The sequence below is a fragment of the Zosterops lateralis genome, assembly GCF_965231275.1.
Source record: "Zosterops lateralis genome assembly, chromosome: 8".
NCBI classification, from domain to species: Eukaryota; Metazoa; Chordata; class Aves; order Passeriformes; family Zosteropidae; genus Zosterops; species Zosterops lateralis.
Window position 1 is genome coordinate 25,501,155 of NC_139768.1, and position 18,028 is coordinate 25,519,182.

Here is an 18,028-nt window from a genome sequence, read left to right on the forward strand (position 1 = left end):
ACACTCTGGAATTATTCAGTTTACAGGAACAGAACTGGGCTCAGGTTCCCTCTTCTTCCAGATGTGGAGCCTCTCACAGGGATGGAAACTCAGGTCCCATCCTCAAACTTCACCTGGACTGTGCAGCAAACGTGGGTTTCTCTGTTATTCCAGGAACCTCAGCACTGTGCTAACAACACAAATGACTTTCAGGAGGATTATAAATTAGTATATTATGATTCAAATCTCCTGTGAAGCCCCTGGCATTAGCTGGAGGGAGCTTTAGTGCTAAACAGGATTATTTTTCCCCTTACAGAGATAAACAATTAAAGCATAAACCACATCCAAAACAGACAACTCTAACACCATTATTAACTCTGATAAGCCAGTTTATTTCCCTGTTAATAAATCCTCCTTCACAGGAACAGAAAGCAAAACCTCATTTTTAAGACCCTGTCAGGGTAAAAAGGGGCAACAGCTGCCCTGAATTAGCCCCACACAGAGCAACTTCACTGCAAGAATTTTGTTCCACTAAGACTCTACAATTACCATTTTTACACAAATATTTGAAAGACAGAACAATGAACAAATTTACAAAAGAAAATACTTCATTGGAATATGGGGTTTTTTTCCTACAAAAGAAGATGTGCAAGTAAAACTGATCATACAGAACAACTCAAACCTGAGCTGTGTGCTGGGGGATACCTGAGGTGAGGTGTGGAACTGATTAAGTGTTCACAGCTGCTTTTCAAGGATAAAATATTCACAGAGCACACAGGAGGAAAGGGAATAGCTGGACGCTTTAAGGATACTGGACAGATTCCAGATTTCTTAAGATATTTAGATGCAACCTTCTCACACTCATCCCTGACCAGGACAGTGCTTCATAATCCAAAAAATCCACTTTTCTTGTAGGACAGGAGGTCTGCAAATTGGAACCCCCCTGGTGGAGCAGCACATTGCCCCTGCTGGGGCTGTCACTGGGGCACAGAGCAGTTGTGTGGCTGCAGGGCAGTGTGGATGGCAGCAGCCAGGTCCTGGGCTGTGGGGCTCTCCGCAGTGCAACTCACGGCGATGCCGGCGCCCTGCAGCGCCTCTGCTGTGCTGGGGCCGATGGCAGCGAACTGCAGGGACAACATTGTCACTGTCACTGCTCAGCCACAGCACCTGCACCCACCTCGGGGTCCTCCCAGCCATCAACTCTCCCAGCTCAGCCTCCCCTCAGCAGCACTGACCAGCTCAGGCTGAAGATTTGCAGCATTAAAAGCCACCCGTCAATGCAGCTACTTAGCCATGACTCAAGGAAGATGAGTATTTATCTTATTACAAACACTGAAAGCTCTGAGTCTCGTGGAACAGGGAAAAGTGAGAGGAATTTTAATCAGCTGCAGCCTGGTGCAAGCAGCAACTCCTCACACCATCACATCACTAAGAGAAAATGAAGTCTATCCCAATGGAGATGGGGGATTTGGTTGGGGAAAACATTCCAGGTGAAAACAATTTGTGAAAACAATTTCTTTTTTAAAATCCAGCCAAGGCCAGGCTGGATGGGCTTGGAGCAACCTGGTGTAGTGGAAGGTGTCCCTGCCCACGGCAAGGGGGTGGAACAAGATGAATTTTAAGGTCCCTTCCAACCCAAACCCTTCAGGGATTCTATAATTCTATATAATAACATTTGTATTTGCTATAAACTGGGGCTTTCTTCGGAGAAATAAACACAAACCAAAGATAAAATCAAGGTTTGCGGTGGTTATAACACCCTTTTTATCTCATCTGCCCACCCCAAATTTACTGCCTCTTGTATCTCACCCTTTTTAAGAGAAGATACCTTGACTTGGTTGATCAAATCCCCTGAAAGCTTCTGGATGTGCTGGAGGCAGAATTTGACCCCGGACGGGCTGAAGAAGACGATGCTCGCAGGGATCCCCTGGGGGAAAGGAAGAAGAGGTTGGCACAGTTCTCTCCTCCAGCAGTGTGCCACTGCCTTGGCACATGGTGACAGCACACAGGGAATGGCTTCCCACTGCCAGAGGGCAGGGATGGACGGGATATTGGGTAGCAATTGTTCCCTGGGAGGGTGGGCAGGCCCTGGCACAGGGTGCCCAGAGCAGCTGTGGCTGCCCCTGGATCCCTGGCAGTGCCCAAGGCCAGGTTGGACATTGGGGCTTGGAGCAGCCTGGGACAGTGGGAAGTGTCCCTGCCATGGCAGGAGCAGGACTGGATGGGATTAAAGTTCGCTTCCCACCCAAACTATTCCATGATTCTGTAATCCTACAATCATGATTCTGTGGAGGCTCCTAAAATGGAAAAATCGGAAAGCCAATCTTGAAAAATTAAAAGCCATGATTGCTTTTACACAAACTACGTAGGCGAGATTACTCCTGGATTCTGATTTGTGATACATAGCAAAGATCCCAGTGGTATTTCAGTGACATTACTTCAAAAAAAGGAATATTCTGGGAGGCATTGTCACCTGCCCCAGAAAATCCCAAACTACATCAGTGTCCAGTACCTGTTGGGAGAAGTAACTGCTCAAAGATTCCTGCAGATCAGGGTGTTGCGTTGTTTGATAAACAGTGAGGCTTTCCAGGGCTATGCCTGCAATCAGGATATGCAGTCATTATTAATTCATTAATTTCAATTAACATCCTAATTGCACTTAAGTGTAACTGTTTTAGGCTGAAAAGACACATAAAAGTTCTGTGAAGGATTTGTCCCAGAGCTGTGGGCAGCCATCCAGGCTCCCAGGGTTTACTCCCTTCATCCTCTCCTCAGCAAGTTCCACTTTTACTTCTTCCAATTTGCTTCACAAGCTTTAGATACAACTTTTCTCATCACTGACTAATTAAAATGGGTCTCCAGGGGAAGTTCAACCTTTTTCTCTAAGTGCTGTAGGAAGTACTTCTCTTTTCAGGGCTCCACAAGGAAATAGGAGAGCCGAGGAATTGGGTTTCTCTCCTGTAAACACAAACAAGAACTTTAATTAACTCAGGCCTGTAATAAAGAGTAAATGTGATTTAATACATTTTAAAGATATCAAATGCTGATTTATCAAATGCTGATTTATCAAATGCCTCACCACAGACACAGCTCTAAGGTAACTGAAAACATCTGCAGCCTCAATTCACAGGACAGAGGTTACTTTGCAGGAACATTAAAAATATTCCATAACTAGAATATGAATATTGCCTTAAAAGATAACTTCCTTTGTAGAAGGGCAAGGGGAATAGAAATGCACTTTATCTCCTCCTGAACACAACCTGCCTCAATTGGATATTTCAAATCTGTCCCACTCAATAAATGACAGAGCTCTCTATAAAAGAATATTCAGGCAGACAAAGAAAAGGACAATACTGTGCTGAAAAGTTTTGGTCTATCTGCAATTCCATTTTCTTAATTCCCCAAGGAAAAAGGAGTCTGGATTCTGGGGTGGGAGTGCATATCCTCACTTGCTTTTGTCAAATTAGGAATTTAACAGCAGACTTGCTTTACACAGGTTTTGCCTTTTCTATAAATAAGAAACACAGAGAAATTTTCAAGATTAAATTCTACACAGATTGATACAGCTTTGCATTCAGCTTTCCAAAGAAATGAAATTATTTCAGATTTGTTAATACCTTTTTAAGAGACAATTACTACAGAAAAAACGCTTTTAAGTGCTGAAAGGAAATTGTTGGTTTATGCATGCAGACATTCTTCAGGGATAAAAAAAAAAAAAAAAGGAAAGATCCTTGTAGGAGTGTCCTGACTGCACACTGAGGTTTTATGAGAAACCACAGACATTCTTCAATTAAAATTAAAAATTAGAGGAAGAATGAACTTGGCTCAGAATGTAAAAAAGATTTTAAAATTAAATAAAATTGGATTGTTCCAGCACCAATTCTCCTGTGAGCCAGGCCAGTTATTTGAAATGTCAGTGGCACCTGTAAACAAACACTGATTCTTTTGGGACAGAAAAAATCCTTGGTAGACCTGAACAACACAACAAGGACTGAGATCCCCTGCTTCTGTAGCCAAATATTTGCCTTGAGAAGAGTAAAGGCAGAGAGTCTTGGAGTGAATTCCTTTATTTCCCAATCCCTTAAATTGAATTTGGTACCAAAGCACAAAAGGTGACGACAAAAAAGTCTCATTATTTCAGCTTTTATTTTCATTCTGGCAATAACCTCTCATAATACAAGACATTCAGAGCTATTCTTTTCATTTACTTATTTATGCACGAACAAAAATGAATTTATACCTAATAAACATGACACAATTTAATCTGTACTTCCAAAGTTGTTATAAAGCACTTGATCAGCTGAGAGTATTTAAATATGCACAGCCCAATAAATCCTGGAGTGTATTTCTATGTCTTCACAACAAACAGGCTCCAGTGACTGAAATTCACTGCTTGGTTAATTTTTTTCACCTTCATACAACAAAATGAGCAGGTATTTTATTCTCTTGTCTTTCTGCTTGAAAAAAATCCCTGGCAAATATTAATTCACTGCCAGAAGTAGATTTTCCAGCACTATAAAATCAGCTGAAACCTTTCTTTGCTTTAATACATCTGCTGAAGAGGGGAGATGGGTTATTCTTCACTTACAACATATTCCTGTTGTATTCTTAATTTTCAGAATTTATTATTTGATCTTGTGTTGGCAACTCTCATTATTAACATTAAATATTCCCTAGAGCTGAAGTATTTTATTTGCCAGTTGATTAGAAAGCACTGTGCCCAGCAAAAACAATCCTTTCCAGCTCCCATCCCATTTTTCTTTTCCCTATAAATCTCTGCTACTGGGCAAAGATTTATAGGGAAAAGAAGATTTTTCTGAGACTTTGCTCAGAAAAATCTTCCTTATTGCTACTGGAAATTTTAACAAATTAGAGTAAAAACAGAGGAAGTCAGCAAATAACTTTAAAATTTCCCCAATAATCTGATAAAAGGTTGAGAAGCACGACAGGTTTAACCATAACAAAATGGCTAAAGAAAACCGAAAGCATCACTTTAATTTCTTCAAAATCACTCAGCTTTGGTGCTGAAAACCAGATCCCTCTGAAACCACAGGGTAATTCTGGGAAAAGTCACCAGCATTTAAATCTGATTTAGCAGCAATTTCCAATCATTGCAGCTCTGATCTTCCTGTAAAAATAAACTTTTTCCTTCTGGCTCATATAGTATTTATTAATTAACTAGAGAGTCTAAGATTACATGTAAATTAATATCCTGTATGTGTATTTTGAAGTATTTTTGCCTCACTGTGCACTTGATTTTACCTCAAGGAAATTCTGAAATGATGGAAGGGACATTACTTTAAATTAACTCCAACATTTTAGCCACTTACTTGAACAAATATATTCAGCTAATTTCTCAGCATTTCCAGCCTTTTCTCCTTGTGGAATAAGACCAATTTCTTCCACTAGAATCAAAAGCAACAACAACAACAACAACAAAAAGTAAAACAATGAGAACAATTCTGATTTCCTGTCAGAGAACCCTGTGATGGAAAGGGAGGCACAGCTTGACCCAAGCACACAAATAATTTGTGCAATAATTTGTGCACAACCTCAACCAGGTTAGAATCCCTTTCATCCCATTTCATTTCCAAAGGTAATGACAAAGCCACATTCAGATTGAGAACAAAGGGGTTTTTTCCTGTTTTGATCCCATTTTTCAAGCAGTGACCATCACATTACAACATAAGGAGCAGAAATCCAGAGGCTGGATTATATCCATGGATATCCTTGGCTGGATAATTCTGATGTTTATATAATTACCTCTCTTCCAAATTATCCAGTTCTAAAACTTTAATTGTTTTTCTCAGCACCCTTGTAGAGCAGCTCTTCCTCCAAAAATTGTACTTACAAGCCAGATGTAGCTTTTTTTAAACCAATTTTGCTTTTTTTAAACCCCAGCTTACCTAAAGAAGCTGTAGCTTTTCCTACCACATATGTTGGTTTGATATTCCACACTTGTTTAAGAGATTTTGACCAGGCTGAAAAACATTAAATTATACTAAATTAAATGAAATTTAAGCACATGGCAACAGAATGTGAATACTAAATGACTATTTGATCTTCTGCTTAATCCACAAACACAGCAAAATGATAATAATAATTAAAACTCCACTACACATTCAGCAGAGCTGGATGTACAAATCCTCATGGATCAAAAATAGATACATCAAGTTTTTTACTGTCTTGCTTTAACCAGAGCAGGACAGGACATGGAGTTTTTTCTGAGACTCTTAAGGGTGAAAAAATAAATACAAACTACAACAGTAAAAATAAAAATCAGAAGGAAAAAACCAAGGATTTATTGCCTTTGAGAGGAACCCAAATAGGAACTTCAGACTCATTTTTATTATGAAAATACCTATTTTCCAAAAGTCCTAATCAAGATCAGGGATGAAATTTAGAGATGAGATTACTTTTGACCTAAAATCCTTATATATTGTCCTCTGCTGCTGCAAATGCTACAATAAGCTGAGGGTCTCAGTGCATTTACTGCTTACTCAAGGGTGTAACTTTACTCACAGGACACTGATTTGTCCACAGCCCCAAACTGGAGCAGATTCATACCATAATTACCCAACATAAGAATTTGGAGGAATTTACAAAGATTTGACATTTCATTGTGATGGGTATTTTCTATTTAGCAGGATTCTTCCTCACTCCTCTTTTGTTGGCTTTTATCCATCAGCACTTCTTCACCATTTTTTAGCTAATAATTAATTCACTTGAGAAATTTCTTATTCAAGACAGAGAATTTCCCTTTTTCTGCAGCATTTCACAGGAATTACATAGGCACAGGAATAATGGCCAGTTTTTCTGAGATGATCTTCTCTTTAAGGGAAGAAAGCAGTCAGCAAGCAAACCAGGCACTGCAGCAAAATATTCCTCATGCATGAGAGAACCAGAGCTGGCAAAGCTCTCACTAATTAGGAATTTGCATCAAAAGCTCCTTATTCTCATTTCTAAGTGTGGAAAACACAACCCTTAAAAGCTCAAGGTAGCACGAGCCCTTTATGATGCTAAAAGAATTATGAAATTCAGGTTTTTTAAAAAATCGTGCTTCAAATATCTACTGGTGGGTGAAATAAAATCCAATAAAATCCAAACTTCACAAGATGCTGAAAGAAAAAGACCAAGGAATATCAGTATGGACTTACCCTCTTTTTTACTCTTCTCTTTTAAACATATCTTGATGGCTTCTAATGCTCTTGGGCTGGTAAAAACAAGGCCTCCATAGCACTCTGGATGGGAAAGCTATTCAGAAACAGTCAATTTAAAAAGTTTTTTAAAAAATTAATTAGTAAATGAATTTAAAATATCAGTTGATCAATTATTTATAACCTTGTAACAAACAGAACAGCTTCAATAACTGCCTGAAATGCCCCAATATTTGTGACAATTCATGGTCACACAATTTCAATGTGAATTTTGTCTGACCAATTTCAGTCTTTAACAAGGAGGGGCGAGGTCCCTGATGCTGTCCATGAAACTTTACTGTATAAAGCTGGTTGTGGCAACACAAAAACAGGGACCACACAGAGAATGATTAAATATGATCTTGGCAACCAAATCCTGCTGGAAATAAGACCACTGAAATAATTTCAAACTTACCTTGTCAAATAAGCTGTCAAGAGAGGTGAATTCAAAGGACAAAACTGGGACCAACGTTGCTTCCAAGCTGTATGATCCTAATTCCTATCAGGAAAAGGTTTGCAGCTCTTGAAATAAATTCCAAACAGCATTTTTGCTTTTTCAGAGAGCTGACTCAGTCAGCACAAGCATTTCTCTTTGCTAAGGCAAGATAAAAAGGCATTTTATCTCCTTTCCCTGTTAAATCTAGTTTGGATTTGTTAATTATTTAATATTCCAACATTTTGTTAAACAAACAGCTGTGGGACTGTGGCCTTCTGAGGTACAGGAGATACCAGCAAATAACTCTGAAGTCCCCAAGTGCCCACCCAGTCCTCCAAATATCCCTCTGTAATTCTGTCAATAGGTTTGTTCTAAAGAAATAATCCTCCTTTATCAGGAATTCTTACTCTGATGAGTGAGATTTACTCACACAACCAAGGGCAGTAGCAGAAGGGACCCCAGCAACAGGTAACCTCTTATTTCACATCACATTCCCAGTAAAAATACAAAGAGTTTATGTAATTTTATTCTGTCCAAATGAACATAATTAATATTAATTAATTCAAATGAAGCTGGTTTAATATCAGTACTTTGCTGACAGCTTTACAATGAATTCAGTAGAAATGTCCCATAACTAATACTCTTTTTTTGCAGGAAGGGCATATTTTCTAAGATAACTTTTTCTCTTAGCATAATTTCAGACATGCACTCCCAACATTGATTAAGCCCCTTTTCCCACCTGAAACAGTTGCATTCATATTTAATAAAGAAGGGACACTTTTTTTAGTTTTCTTAACATTTACTCACTTTAATATATGGATCTGGTCCTGAATCTTTGTCTTTGGGATCCTTCAGCAGCAGAACCTTCATTGTTCACCAAAGCAGCACAGCAGAACCCTGAAATACAAGAATGGAATTTATCTAAATTAGATCTAGAGAACTTTTTGACTGGAACAGTGACTTTAGCAGCTCCAAGAACTGAGTTGCTACCAGTTGTACTGCTCCTTACACAATGAGTAAGCAGTTATTGTGCATTCCCCAGAGAGGAACACTCACCCTGATAAGGGCACAAAATAATATGGTGCCTTTAGATAACACTGCTTAAGGATGAGGCTCTAATGAAACTCATCAAGGGGAAAACATTTTAGGGAATATTTTGTAAAAGCAGTAACAGGACCTACAAAGCCAGAACATTCTGCATTGAATAATTGTCTGCAAAAAAGTTATTTATTCTATTAATTCCCATGCTGGTTTTCCCCCTCTGCTCATCAAAACAAGTATGCAAAGATATTCATTTAATTTAATATATTAGTCTATATGCACACATTTATACATCTATAATAACATAGATAATATTCATATGCCTCCTCTGATATTCTAGGAAAGAAGGCAGGACTGAAAACATCTATCCTGCCATAAAAATGGAAGAGGGAACTTCTCAGTTCTGTACAAGCTTTGGTGCTAAATTTAAAGTTACAAAACCTAAGCAAATATATGAATAATACAACCAGAAATCCACTCTGTTAGTGCACATTTACCCCAATTACCAGTGTGGTATTTTCCTGATAGGGCACACACATTGGAACATTCATCTTCCTCTGAACTCTTTCCCAGGATATCAGTATTCAAATTCTGGCAATGACCTAATTGCTCCCAGAACAAACACTTCCCAAAAAAACAAAACAAAACAAAACAAAACAAAACAAAACAAAACAAAAAAAAAAAACACCCAAAAAACAAAACCAAAACCAAAGCCAACAAAAAAACCAAACCCAAACAAAGAAACAAAATAAAGCCACAGATGTGTTTGACACTTTAAAGGGAACAGGAACATTTGAACCCACTCGAAGCGTATTTACAAAGCCGGAATTACACCCCAAGGCTCAGTGCCCTGCATTTCTGCTGCTGCCAACAATGAGTGTCCCATGCTCTCCTGTCCACGGCCTCATTAACACCCCCCTTTCTGCATTAATCAGACACCAAGTGCTAAACGGAACACGTTCACATAACCGAGGTGCGATCATTAATGGGGATTTTTTCAGTGCTTGGGACATTTCAAGGCGTTTTTCCCGTCTGGCATTTTCTATAAAGGCCAGAATGAGGCTGTGCTCACTGCGCTCTCCCCATGACCCTGTTCCGCGGGTTTCTCTGGAATTCTCCAGGGAATGTCGTTCAGGGGAACGGGACACAGTGTTTAGCGCGGGCAGCGGCCGCCTGAGCCCTGGTGTAACTGGCAGTGTTTACTAACTAGCTGGCTAGCTTTTACTCACAGCAATTCCTGCTAGTGTCGGAGATGCTGGGGACGCTCTGTTCCCTTTAAAGCACACAATCCGGGATCGCTGAGGTGGGAAAGCCCCCAGGCCCATGGAGCGGTGCCCGGCCCCGCCGTGTCCCACCACACACCTTCCTGCGGGACGGGGACCCAGACCCGCCCGGGCAGCGCCGTTCAGCCCCTGACAGCCATTCCCGGCAAGGAATTCCCTTTGCGAGGAAGTGACACCACAGCACGGAGAGGAAATCCGGGTTTTACGGGGCCGGGGCGGTGCGGGCCGCGCCTCCCCTTGCACGCTTCCCGGGCCCTCTGCGCTCCCCGGGCGCTGCTGCCGCCACATTGGGCCACATCCCGCGACTCGGCGCCTTCCCACAGCCAGCCCTGCCATGGCCACGCCGGCCAAGCGCCGGGCGCGGGGCCCCGCCGGGGAGCAGAGCAGCTCCGAGGGCTCCCACAGCAGCTCCGGCGGCTCCGACGGCTCCGACTCGGACGAGGAGCCCATCGAGGAGGTGAGCGGGACGGGCCCACACGGCCCTTCATGGATGGGGCTGTCGGGGGATGTTCCGGACGGGTTTGTGCCCCCGAGGTGAGCGGGACGGGCCCCATGCGGCCCTTCATGAACAGGATTGTCAGGGGATGTTCCGGACGGGTTTGTGCCCCGGCAGGGCCCGGACAGGCCCTTGAGGGCGCTGGGTGCGTGTCCTGTGGGTCCCCGGGGCTCGGCGATCCAAAGTGTGTTCGCCGCGTTGTTGTTGTTGAAAGTTTTTAAGTTTTTTTACTGTTTTTTTTTTTTTCCTCCAGCTCTTGGCTGTCCGCTCAGGTGTGGGGCTGGGGGGCGGCTGCTCGGAGATGGTGCTGTCAGCACTGAGGAGTGGCTGCTTTATTACCTTATGCTATATATCATTAATATATTAGTTTGTTCCCTTTTAGTGTAAATCCCAGAACAGTTTGGTTTGGAAAGGACCTTAAAGCCTATCCAGTGCCACCCCTGCCATGGGCAAGGGGCACATTCCACTATGCCAGGGTTTTCCAAGCCCCATCCAGCCTGGCCTTGGACACTTCCTGGGATCCAGGGGCAGCCTGTGCCAGTGTCTCCTGAATTTTGCTGCCTCCCAAGGGCTTCTGTGCCTGTTTTCCACGTTACAAACAGGTCTTTAACACTGTTTTTCCAGTGGACAGCAAAGGCCGTGGCCTCGGTGTGGGGTTGGAGAGAGTTACGAGGCTGAATGGTGGCAGAGAAAAGCTGAGCTGTTGGGGTTAATCAGGAAGTGTTAATTGAAACTGGCAATTAATAACTTTGAATGATTTTAAACAGTGGGATAGGTAGGCAGAGTAACCTTGGCAGGTGAGACTTTTAATACTGAATACCAATACAAATGATGGTAGACACACAGCATTTGTCCTGGAAGGAGAAGGAGCAGTTCCCGTTGTGGCTGCTGCACTGCCTGGGTCTTGTCATTTGCGGAGTTCCACAGTGGGGTTAGTGATGCCAGGAGGACTTGGGGAAATAGCAGAAGGGTTTGGATGTAATTATTTAAATGTCTGCAGCAATCTTCACCTTTAGCTAAGGCATTTCACCCCAGTGATGAAGTTCCCAGGGTTTGACTGTCTGGATCAGACCCCTCTACAGGAAGAGTCTGTGACTACAGTAGGTGTAATAAATTGTGAGATTCAGATGGCAGGAGCAAAGCATTAAAGGTTTGTTAGTGACACAACTGCTGGGTCAGTTCTGAAAAGTTACTTTCACAGATGTTCTCTAAAGATCCCAAGAGAAATTGTAACAATTGCTGAGATTACTGCAAGGTGGAAATAACTTCTGCTTCTGCTGTTTGCCATTACATGTCCTCAAGTTTCTTACAGTTTAGCTTTGTTCTGATATAACTCCTTGCCAAGTGTGTGTGATATTCTCTGTTTTACCCCACAGGAAGTGAATATTGAATTTGAAGCACATTCCATATCAGACAATGACTACAATGGGATAAAGAAGTTACTACAACAGGTACTGTGGCTACCTGTTAGCTTGGTTGACATGTCCATTGATGAATAATGCCTAAGGAGTTATGCAAAGACATCAGTTCACGTTCTCTGTATTGATTTATAGCTTTTATTTATTACTTTGCATCCTTTTATTTGATAATCCCAGAATAGTTTGGGTTGGAAGGAACCCTAAAGCCCATCCAGTGCCACCCCCTGTTATGGGCAGGGACACCTTCCACTGTCCCAGATTGCTCCAAGCCCCATCCAGCCTGGCCTTGGACACTTCCAGGGATGGAATAACCACAGTTTTCAGATCATACCAAACTCCACTATGGAAATGTCAGTATGTGGAAGGTACAGGAACAAGCACCTCAAGCAGCTGATTAGTTTTTGCGGTATTGTAATGAAGGAAGATAGATAAAAAGCTCACTTTATTTTGTACTAAGTGGTCGATGAGATACCCTCAGTGCCTGAAACTTAATACTTATTTCCTGTCTTGCAGTTGTTTCTAAAAGCTCCTGTTAACATTGCTGAATTAACTGATCTATTAATACAACAGAACCATATTGGGAGTATTATCAAGGTAAGACAGGTATTATATTTCTAATTGAAGTGCAATACTTTCTTTGTTGAAATTACATGATTTCTGTATTTCAGAAGGGAATTCTGTCTGTGTTATTTGTGTGCTTCCTTGCTTTGTCTGCTTTAAGAATAATTTTTCTGTGGGAACTGAAATTTTCCATGACTGCTTTCAAGCAAAGAAGGAATTTGATACATTGTTCTTGCTGGTTTCTTTTGACATATGGAAGGGTTTTTACTCTCTGAATTTCAATGTAGTGATGCTGAAAATGCAATGGAGAGGTTTGTTACCATCTCCATAAGAAATAGGAGCTTTTGACTTCCCTACAAAGACACAGCTCTTTGTCCTCCTCCCTATCAAAGCTTTATTGCTTTGTGGTTGTCAAAACATTCCAAGTTTACATCCCTATCTTAGAAACTAAAGGAAATAGGTTTTGCTTAAGATATTGCCATCCCCTGGGCTGAGATGCTGTTTACTAAATGTGACCTATCAACCTTGAGAGCTTTCAGAGGACTCTGCTGTAGAAGATGCATGACCTGGCCCTCTCTAAAGCTGGCTTTGAGCACACTGAGATGTTCAGTGATGCAACAGATTTTGCAGTGTGTGTTTGTACAGATTTCCTCAATGATTTTCATCTGCTGGTGTCACCTGGAAAGAAAAACATGTTTTGCTACAGAGTGGAAATACAATGTCAATATGAGTTGTTGCTTTTCCTTGCATTCAACAGCAAGCAGAGGTGCAGGAAGACAGTGGTGATGATGAAGAAGATGATGATGAAGTATTTGGTTTTATAAGCTGCTTGAACTTAACAGAAAGGAAGGTTGGTATTCCTGAGTAACATCTGGTTATAAATATTAGCATCAATAATAAATGAGACTGCATCCTGTGCAATGAGCCTGGACAGCTGGACCAGGATTTGGAATTCCACTCTGGAGGACTGGGGTTATAAACTTGAAGTGGCTTGGCTTTTTCTGAATACAGTAACTTGCTGAAGGTCAAACACAAAGCAAGGAATGGAATAGAGAGTTAAAAGTGGGCCTGGTAATTCCAGGGTAAGTGAGCTGTCAGTCTCCTGTATTTCTTCCCTTTGCTGTGGGGTTGCAGTTCCTTATTCCATCGCTTCACAACCTTTGTTTGCCCTCAGCTTTAGGGCTGGAGGATGATTCCAAAGCAATTGTGCAGAGCTTTAGAGGCTGCTGAGGGAAACTGCCACCAGGCCTGTAGGAAGTTCCTTTGAAGCTGACATTCAAGGTTTTCTTGTGTAAATAGTTGTTGTATCAGGTGAAGAAAATGCCCCTTTTGATTGCAGGGCACTCAGTGTGCTGAGCAAATCAAAGAGCTGCTGCTGAGTCGCTGTGAGCAGAACTGTGAGCAGCGAGTGCTGGAGCAGCTCAGCAAACTCCTGAACGACAGCACAAAGCCCGTGGGGCTCATCCTGAGTGAGAGGTTCATCAATGTCCCTCCACAGATCGCTCTGCCCATGCACCAGCAGCTCCAGTAAGTTTGCGTGTATTTTATTTTATTTTATTTTATTTTATTTTATTTTATTTTATTTTATTTTATTTTTCCCTTGCATGATGATGAATGGTGTTTTTTCTTGATATTTTTCAGAACTCTTACATATATAGAGCTGTGTTAAGAGAGTTGATGCTATAGATATGAGTAAAGCAGGAACAAAAAAAATTATCTCATATATGGTCATTAGTTAATTCTTTAAATATTTTTTATATCTTTATGAAGGTACAAAACTTTCTCAAATTCTATAGAGGATATAATTTAATAATAATATAATAACACATGCTCTTCTACAGAAATAGCTGTGTGTATGTGGCAGTTTATCCTTGTATTGCAGATTATTTTTTTTTCACAGTGATCTAGGAAAATTTAAAAATGAGAAGTTTTTTAGCATGCTGATAATGAGCAGCTTGAGTGTTTCTGTGTTAATGTCTGTCTCTGGAATGGGAGATTGGGACTAAGGGAAAGAATTAAAAGGTGAATTAGTTTTGGCCCATGTGGATATGCAGTTGTTTTGATTAGTTTCTAACAATGACAAAGCAGGTAGTGCTGGTTGATCTTTGCCAATTCATGGATTATATCAAAAGCTGGGTGAATGTAAATAAATGAATCCACTGAAACACAGCATTACATTATTTTAGTGCCATGCTGAGAACTGGGAACAAGGAAGTTTTGTTGGATTGGGAACCAGTAATAGAATGGAGATCATCTTTTTCTCTTCTTTCATTTTTGCCTTCTTTCCTCATATGTGAGATGAGAAGTCAGACTGAGGTCACCACAAATACAGCACTTGTCACAGCTCAAATTCAGATCTCAGCCTCTTTGTCTTAAAGGTTTTGGAATGACAACATGTTGAACACAAGGGTGAGCAGAAGTATTTTCAGTCTCTTCAGTTACAATTCCTCAAGGATGTGATAACGTGATGTATTTTTAGGGAGAGTTGTGCTTAGAATCATTGCAGAGACACTCTACCATGAACAGGCTTCTGGGAAAAACTGCCATGAACAGGATTCTGAGTTACCCTGTCAGCTGTGGAAAAGCATCCATATTTTTAAAGTTTAAAGTACAAATAATATGTTTCAGTACCAGGAATGTGTCTGCAAAATTGATTTTCTGAGGTACTCATCAAAGAATAGGCTGCAATTTAAATATCCTTTCCATACCAATATATTATAAGGTTTACTTATAGGCTTGTTTAGGATTTTAATTGTGTAAATATTTATTCCTCTCTAGGAAGGAGCTGACTGAGGCCCAGAGAACAAACAAACCCTGTGGAAAGTGCCACTACTACCTCCTTATCAGCAAGACCTTTACAGAAGCCACAAAGAGCAAGTCTAAGAAGAAGGAAGGGAGAAATCAGCCAAAGGAGGAATTAATGTTTGCAAATGCAGAGGAAGAATTCTTTTATGAGGTAACAAAATTATGTAATTTTAAATGCTTGTTTTTCTTTACATATCATCAACAAGAGATGTCTCACCTCAAATTCAAGGGGAGTTTTTATCAAGGTGATCACAAATACTTTTAAATTAATTCCAGGATGTTTTGGAGTAGTGTTGAGAGAGGAGCAATCAAGCTCTTTTTGTGTATTGATTTATCTGTCTCCTCCTGGGTACCTGTTACTTGCAAAAAATGCTCAGAATAAAAACTTACAGAGAAGAAGTGGCTCTTGCCCTTTCCTGTCTCTATTGTACTCAGGGCAAGTATATTAATAAAAAGTGGTGAAACACTGAGATGAAAATATTACTTCCCATTTCCTAGGGCAACGTGGCCACATAATTCTGCTGGTCACAAACCAGATCAGGTGAGGGGAAAATGTAGGAAATAAAATTTAAAATGTGCTTTGAATGCAAAGAATTTTTCATGGGTTTTGGGTTGGGTTTTTTTTTTTTTTTTAGTGTTCCCAGAGCTTTAAAACCACTATTGTACAAGACTATTACTTTGTCAAGAGACTGTTATTTTTCATTTCTGGCAGTGCCTGCAGGGCAAAGGAATTGCACATGCATGGGATGGTTAATGGCAAAGGTTCCTGTGTGTAATCATTCTGACACAGGCTGTGATAGGGCTGTAATTTTTTGGGAAGGAGAGAAATGTAAGTGGGGGAATTCACTGGTAGCTGGAGGGAATTGTGTTGTAGCCTCTGTGCAGTAGCAACTTGGGGATTTTGTTTTTGTGTCCCTGCCACAGCAGCTGAAAGAGCTGAAGCTGAACTCTGTGTAAAATGTTATTAAAAAGCTGCTGATGGGGAGCCTGTGGTGCTCATGTGTCCATGGGTGTTCTGTTCTAGAAGGCCCATTTTGTATTTATTTATCTCAGCTTTGTTATTTATTAAAGGCTAATTGTGTTCTTTCATCTGAACTCCAGTAATTCTCAGCTCAAAAGGATAGAGTCAAACTGAACATGTTTTTCTTTTTAACAGTCTTCCTTCTCAGTGTTTAAAAAAAAATAATTTTAAACATTATGTAGGGTATTAAATTAAATGTCTCTCTGTACTTTATAATGTGTGTGTGTTAAATTAGTGCTGAGTGTCTGTCCTCCGTGATCACACATAATGTTAATTAGATTGCCATAAAATAGCATTAAATGTGGTGAGGCATTTGAAGCCATATCAAACTGAGAGAAGCCTTTTCCTGCACTTGGCACTGCCCTGGGCTTTATTCTGTTCCTTAAAATTATAACCAGAAAATCTATTATAACCAGACTTGGAACTGATTGGAGGAGCTCAAATTGTTCCTGAGCAAAGCCACTCAGTGAATGTGGTAATTCACCAAAATGAGATTTAAAGCCTTGATACATTGTTAGTGAAAAGCAAACATAAAAGGAGAGTGGATCTTCATTTTCTCCTAGAGAGAAGGAATCAGGTGAGTTTTCTACTTGATGGTCCAGCTCAGAGTTCTTAATCTGACTTGTGTGAGATGCATGCATGAGGTTGTTTTTCTCATCCATCAGGAATTTTGTGTAGGAAAGCTGATGAAAAGGGACTTTCTGGATGGGCTTTATATCGCTGAAAAGAAATAATGCACATTCTAGACACCTGCCTGTTTAGAGAAGCATAAACAGATCTTCCAGTTGCTGCTCCAGCCATCTGGAACCTTCCCAAGAGCTTCCTGAAGTTCTCCTCAAGATTCATATTGGTGCCCAGCCCCTTTATATTTGATTTCTACTCATATTTTTACAGATCTGTTACTTTTATGAATCTGGGCAGTTCTAAGAGTAGGCCCTGAAAACAGCAGAGCCTCATAACATTGATTTTTTTTTCCCTTCCTCCTAGATTGTTTCTCTGATTCCAAACTATAATGGTAGCAATCATTAGAGAATTTAATATGAATTATATAAATTCAATGAAAAGAAAATTGTTTAAAACACTTTAAATAGTAGATTTTTTGGTTGTTCTTTTTGGTGGACACTTCAAGAGGGGAAAAAACTTCTTAATAAGCATGGGCATAAGAGGTTCATTATTTTCACTTTATTTAGATGATGTATTATCTTCATGCTAATTAAACATTTTAATCTGAATGCTTTTGTTTCTGTTGTTTAGAAAGCCCTTCTGAAATTCAACTACTCTGTGCAAGAGGAAAGTGACACCTGTCTGGGTGGCAGATGGTCCTTTGATGATGTACCAATGAAGCCTCTGAGGACAGTTATTGTAGTTCCAGCTGATGGAATTCATGGAATTATGGATAAACTCAAAGACTATCTCTCACTCTGAGCTTCCCTACAAACACCAGGTTTTTGTAGAGCAGCCATACAGGACTGTGACCTCGCAATATTTCCAGAACTGCTGTCGAGTCAACGGTTTTGTGCAACCGAAAATATCCACCAGATGAATATTTTTAAATATTGCACCTTATTTTGCTATGACATCATCATGAAGCAGTCAATAAAAACCCAGTGTCAAAAGAAAACCTGAATATCTGCTCAATGTATTTTAAACCAAAGCTAAATCACGTGGTTTTGTTCCAAAATAATTAATGCAATTCCTTTTGTTGAGAAAAGTGCTTTTTCTTTTTTTCTTTTAAATATATTTGTTAAAAGTTTGAAATAATTGCATGGGTTAAGGTGGAGATATATTTTGG

The 18,028-nt window shown here is 40.4% G+C and overlaps 2 protein-coding genes across 3 annotated transcripts; one reads left to right on the plus strand and one right to left on the minus strand.

Moving 5' to 3' along the window:
- Nucleotides 1–328: 328 nt before the first annotated feature.
- Nucleotides 329–10,127, minus strand: UROS (uroporphyrinogen III synthase). 2 transcript variants are annotated; one of them, XM_083866414.1, is made up of 10 exons: nucleotides 9,882–10,127; nucleotides 8,419–8,508; nucleotides 7,591–7,674; nucleotides 7,137–7,233; nucleotides 5,886–5,960; nucleotides 5,310–5,384; nucleotides 2,854–2,937; nucleotides 2,492–2,577; nucleotides 1,808–1,906; nucleotides 329–1,103 (listed from the first exon to the last, which is right to left on the minus strand). In XM_083866414.1, exons 2-10 carry the CDS (start codon nucleotides 8,479–8,481, stop codon nucleotides 957–959), a joined length of 810 nt encoding a protein of 269 aa, XP_083722540.1. In that variant the 5' UTR covers nucleotides 8,482–8,508; nucleotides 9,882–10,127; the 3' UTR covers nucleotides 329–956. The 2 variants fall into 2 exon arrangements, with proteins under 2 accessions (XP_083722540.1, XP_083722539.1); XM_083866413.1 differs by having other exon boundaries at nucleotides 10,015–10,126.
- A 109-nt stretch (nucleotides 10,128–10,236) lies between these two features.
- On the plus strand, nucleotides 10,237–17,843 carry BCCIP (BRCA2 and CDKN1A interacting protein). The gene is made up of 7 exons (XM_083866412.1): nucleotides 10,237–10,392; nucleotides 11,808–11,882; nucleotides 12,363–12,443; nucleotides 13,168–13,260; nucleotides 13,750–13,937; nucleotides 15,189–15,366; nucleotides 17,491–17,843. Exons 1-7 carry the CDS (start codon nucleotides 10,270–10,272, stop codon nucleotides 17,659–17,661), a joined length of 909 nt encoding a protein of 302 aa, XP_083722538.1. The 5' UTR covers nucleotides 10,237–10,269; the 3' UTR covers nucleotides 17,662–17,843.
- The last annotated feature ends 185 nt before the right edge of the window (nucleotides 17,844–18,028 follow it).

Bases quoted from the DNA above. Each gene is read 5' to 3' on its own strand.
- UROS (XM_083866414.1), bottom strand. From the start codon at position 8,481: ATGAAGGTTCTGCTGCTGAAGGATCCCAAAGACAAAGATTCAGGACCA. The intron at 7,675-8,418 runs GTGAGTAAATGT...TTTTCCTGATAG, and splicing joins GACCAGATCCATATATTAAA to GAATTAGGATCATACAGCTT. The intron at 2,938-5,309 runs GTAAGTGGCTAA...TTGTGTTTACAG, and splicing joins AGCTGAATATATTTGTTCAA to GAGAGAAACCCAATTCCTCG.
- BCCIP (XM_083866412.1), top strand. From the start codon at position 10,270: ATGGCCACGCCGGCCAAGCGCCGGGCGCGGGGCCCCGCCGGGGAGCAG. The intron at 10,393-11,807 runs GTGAGCGGGACG...TTTACCCCACAG, and splicing joins ACGAGGAGCCCATCGAGGAG to GAAGTGAATATTGAATTTGA. The intron at 15,367-17,490 runs GTAACAAAATTA...TCTGTTGTTTAG, and splicing joins AGGAAGAATTCTTTTATGAG to AAAGCCCTTCTGAAATTCAA.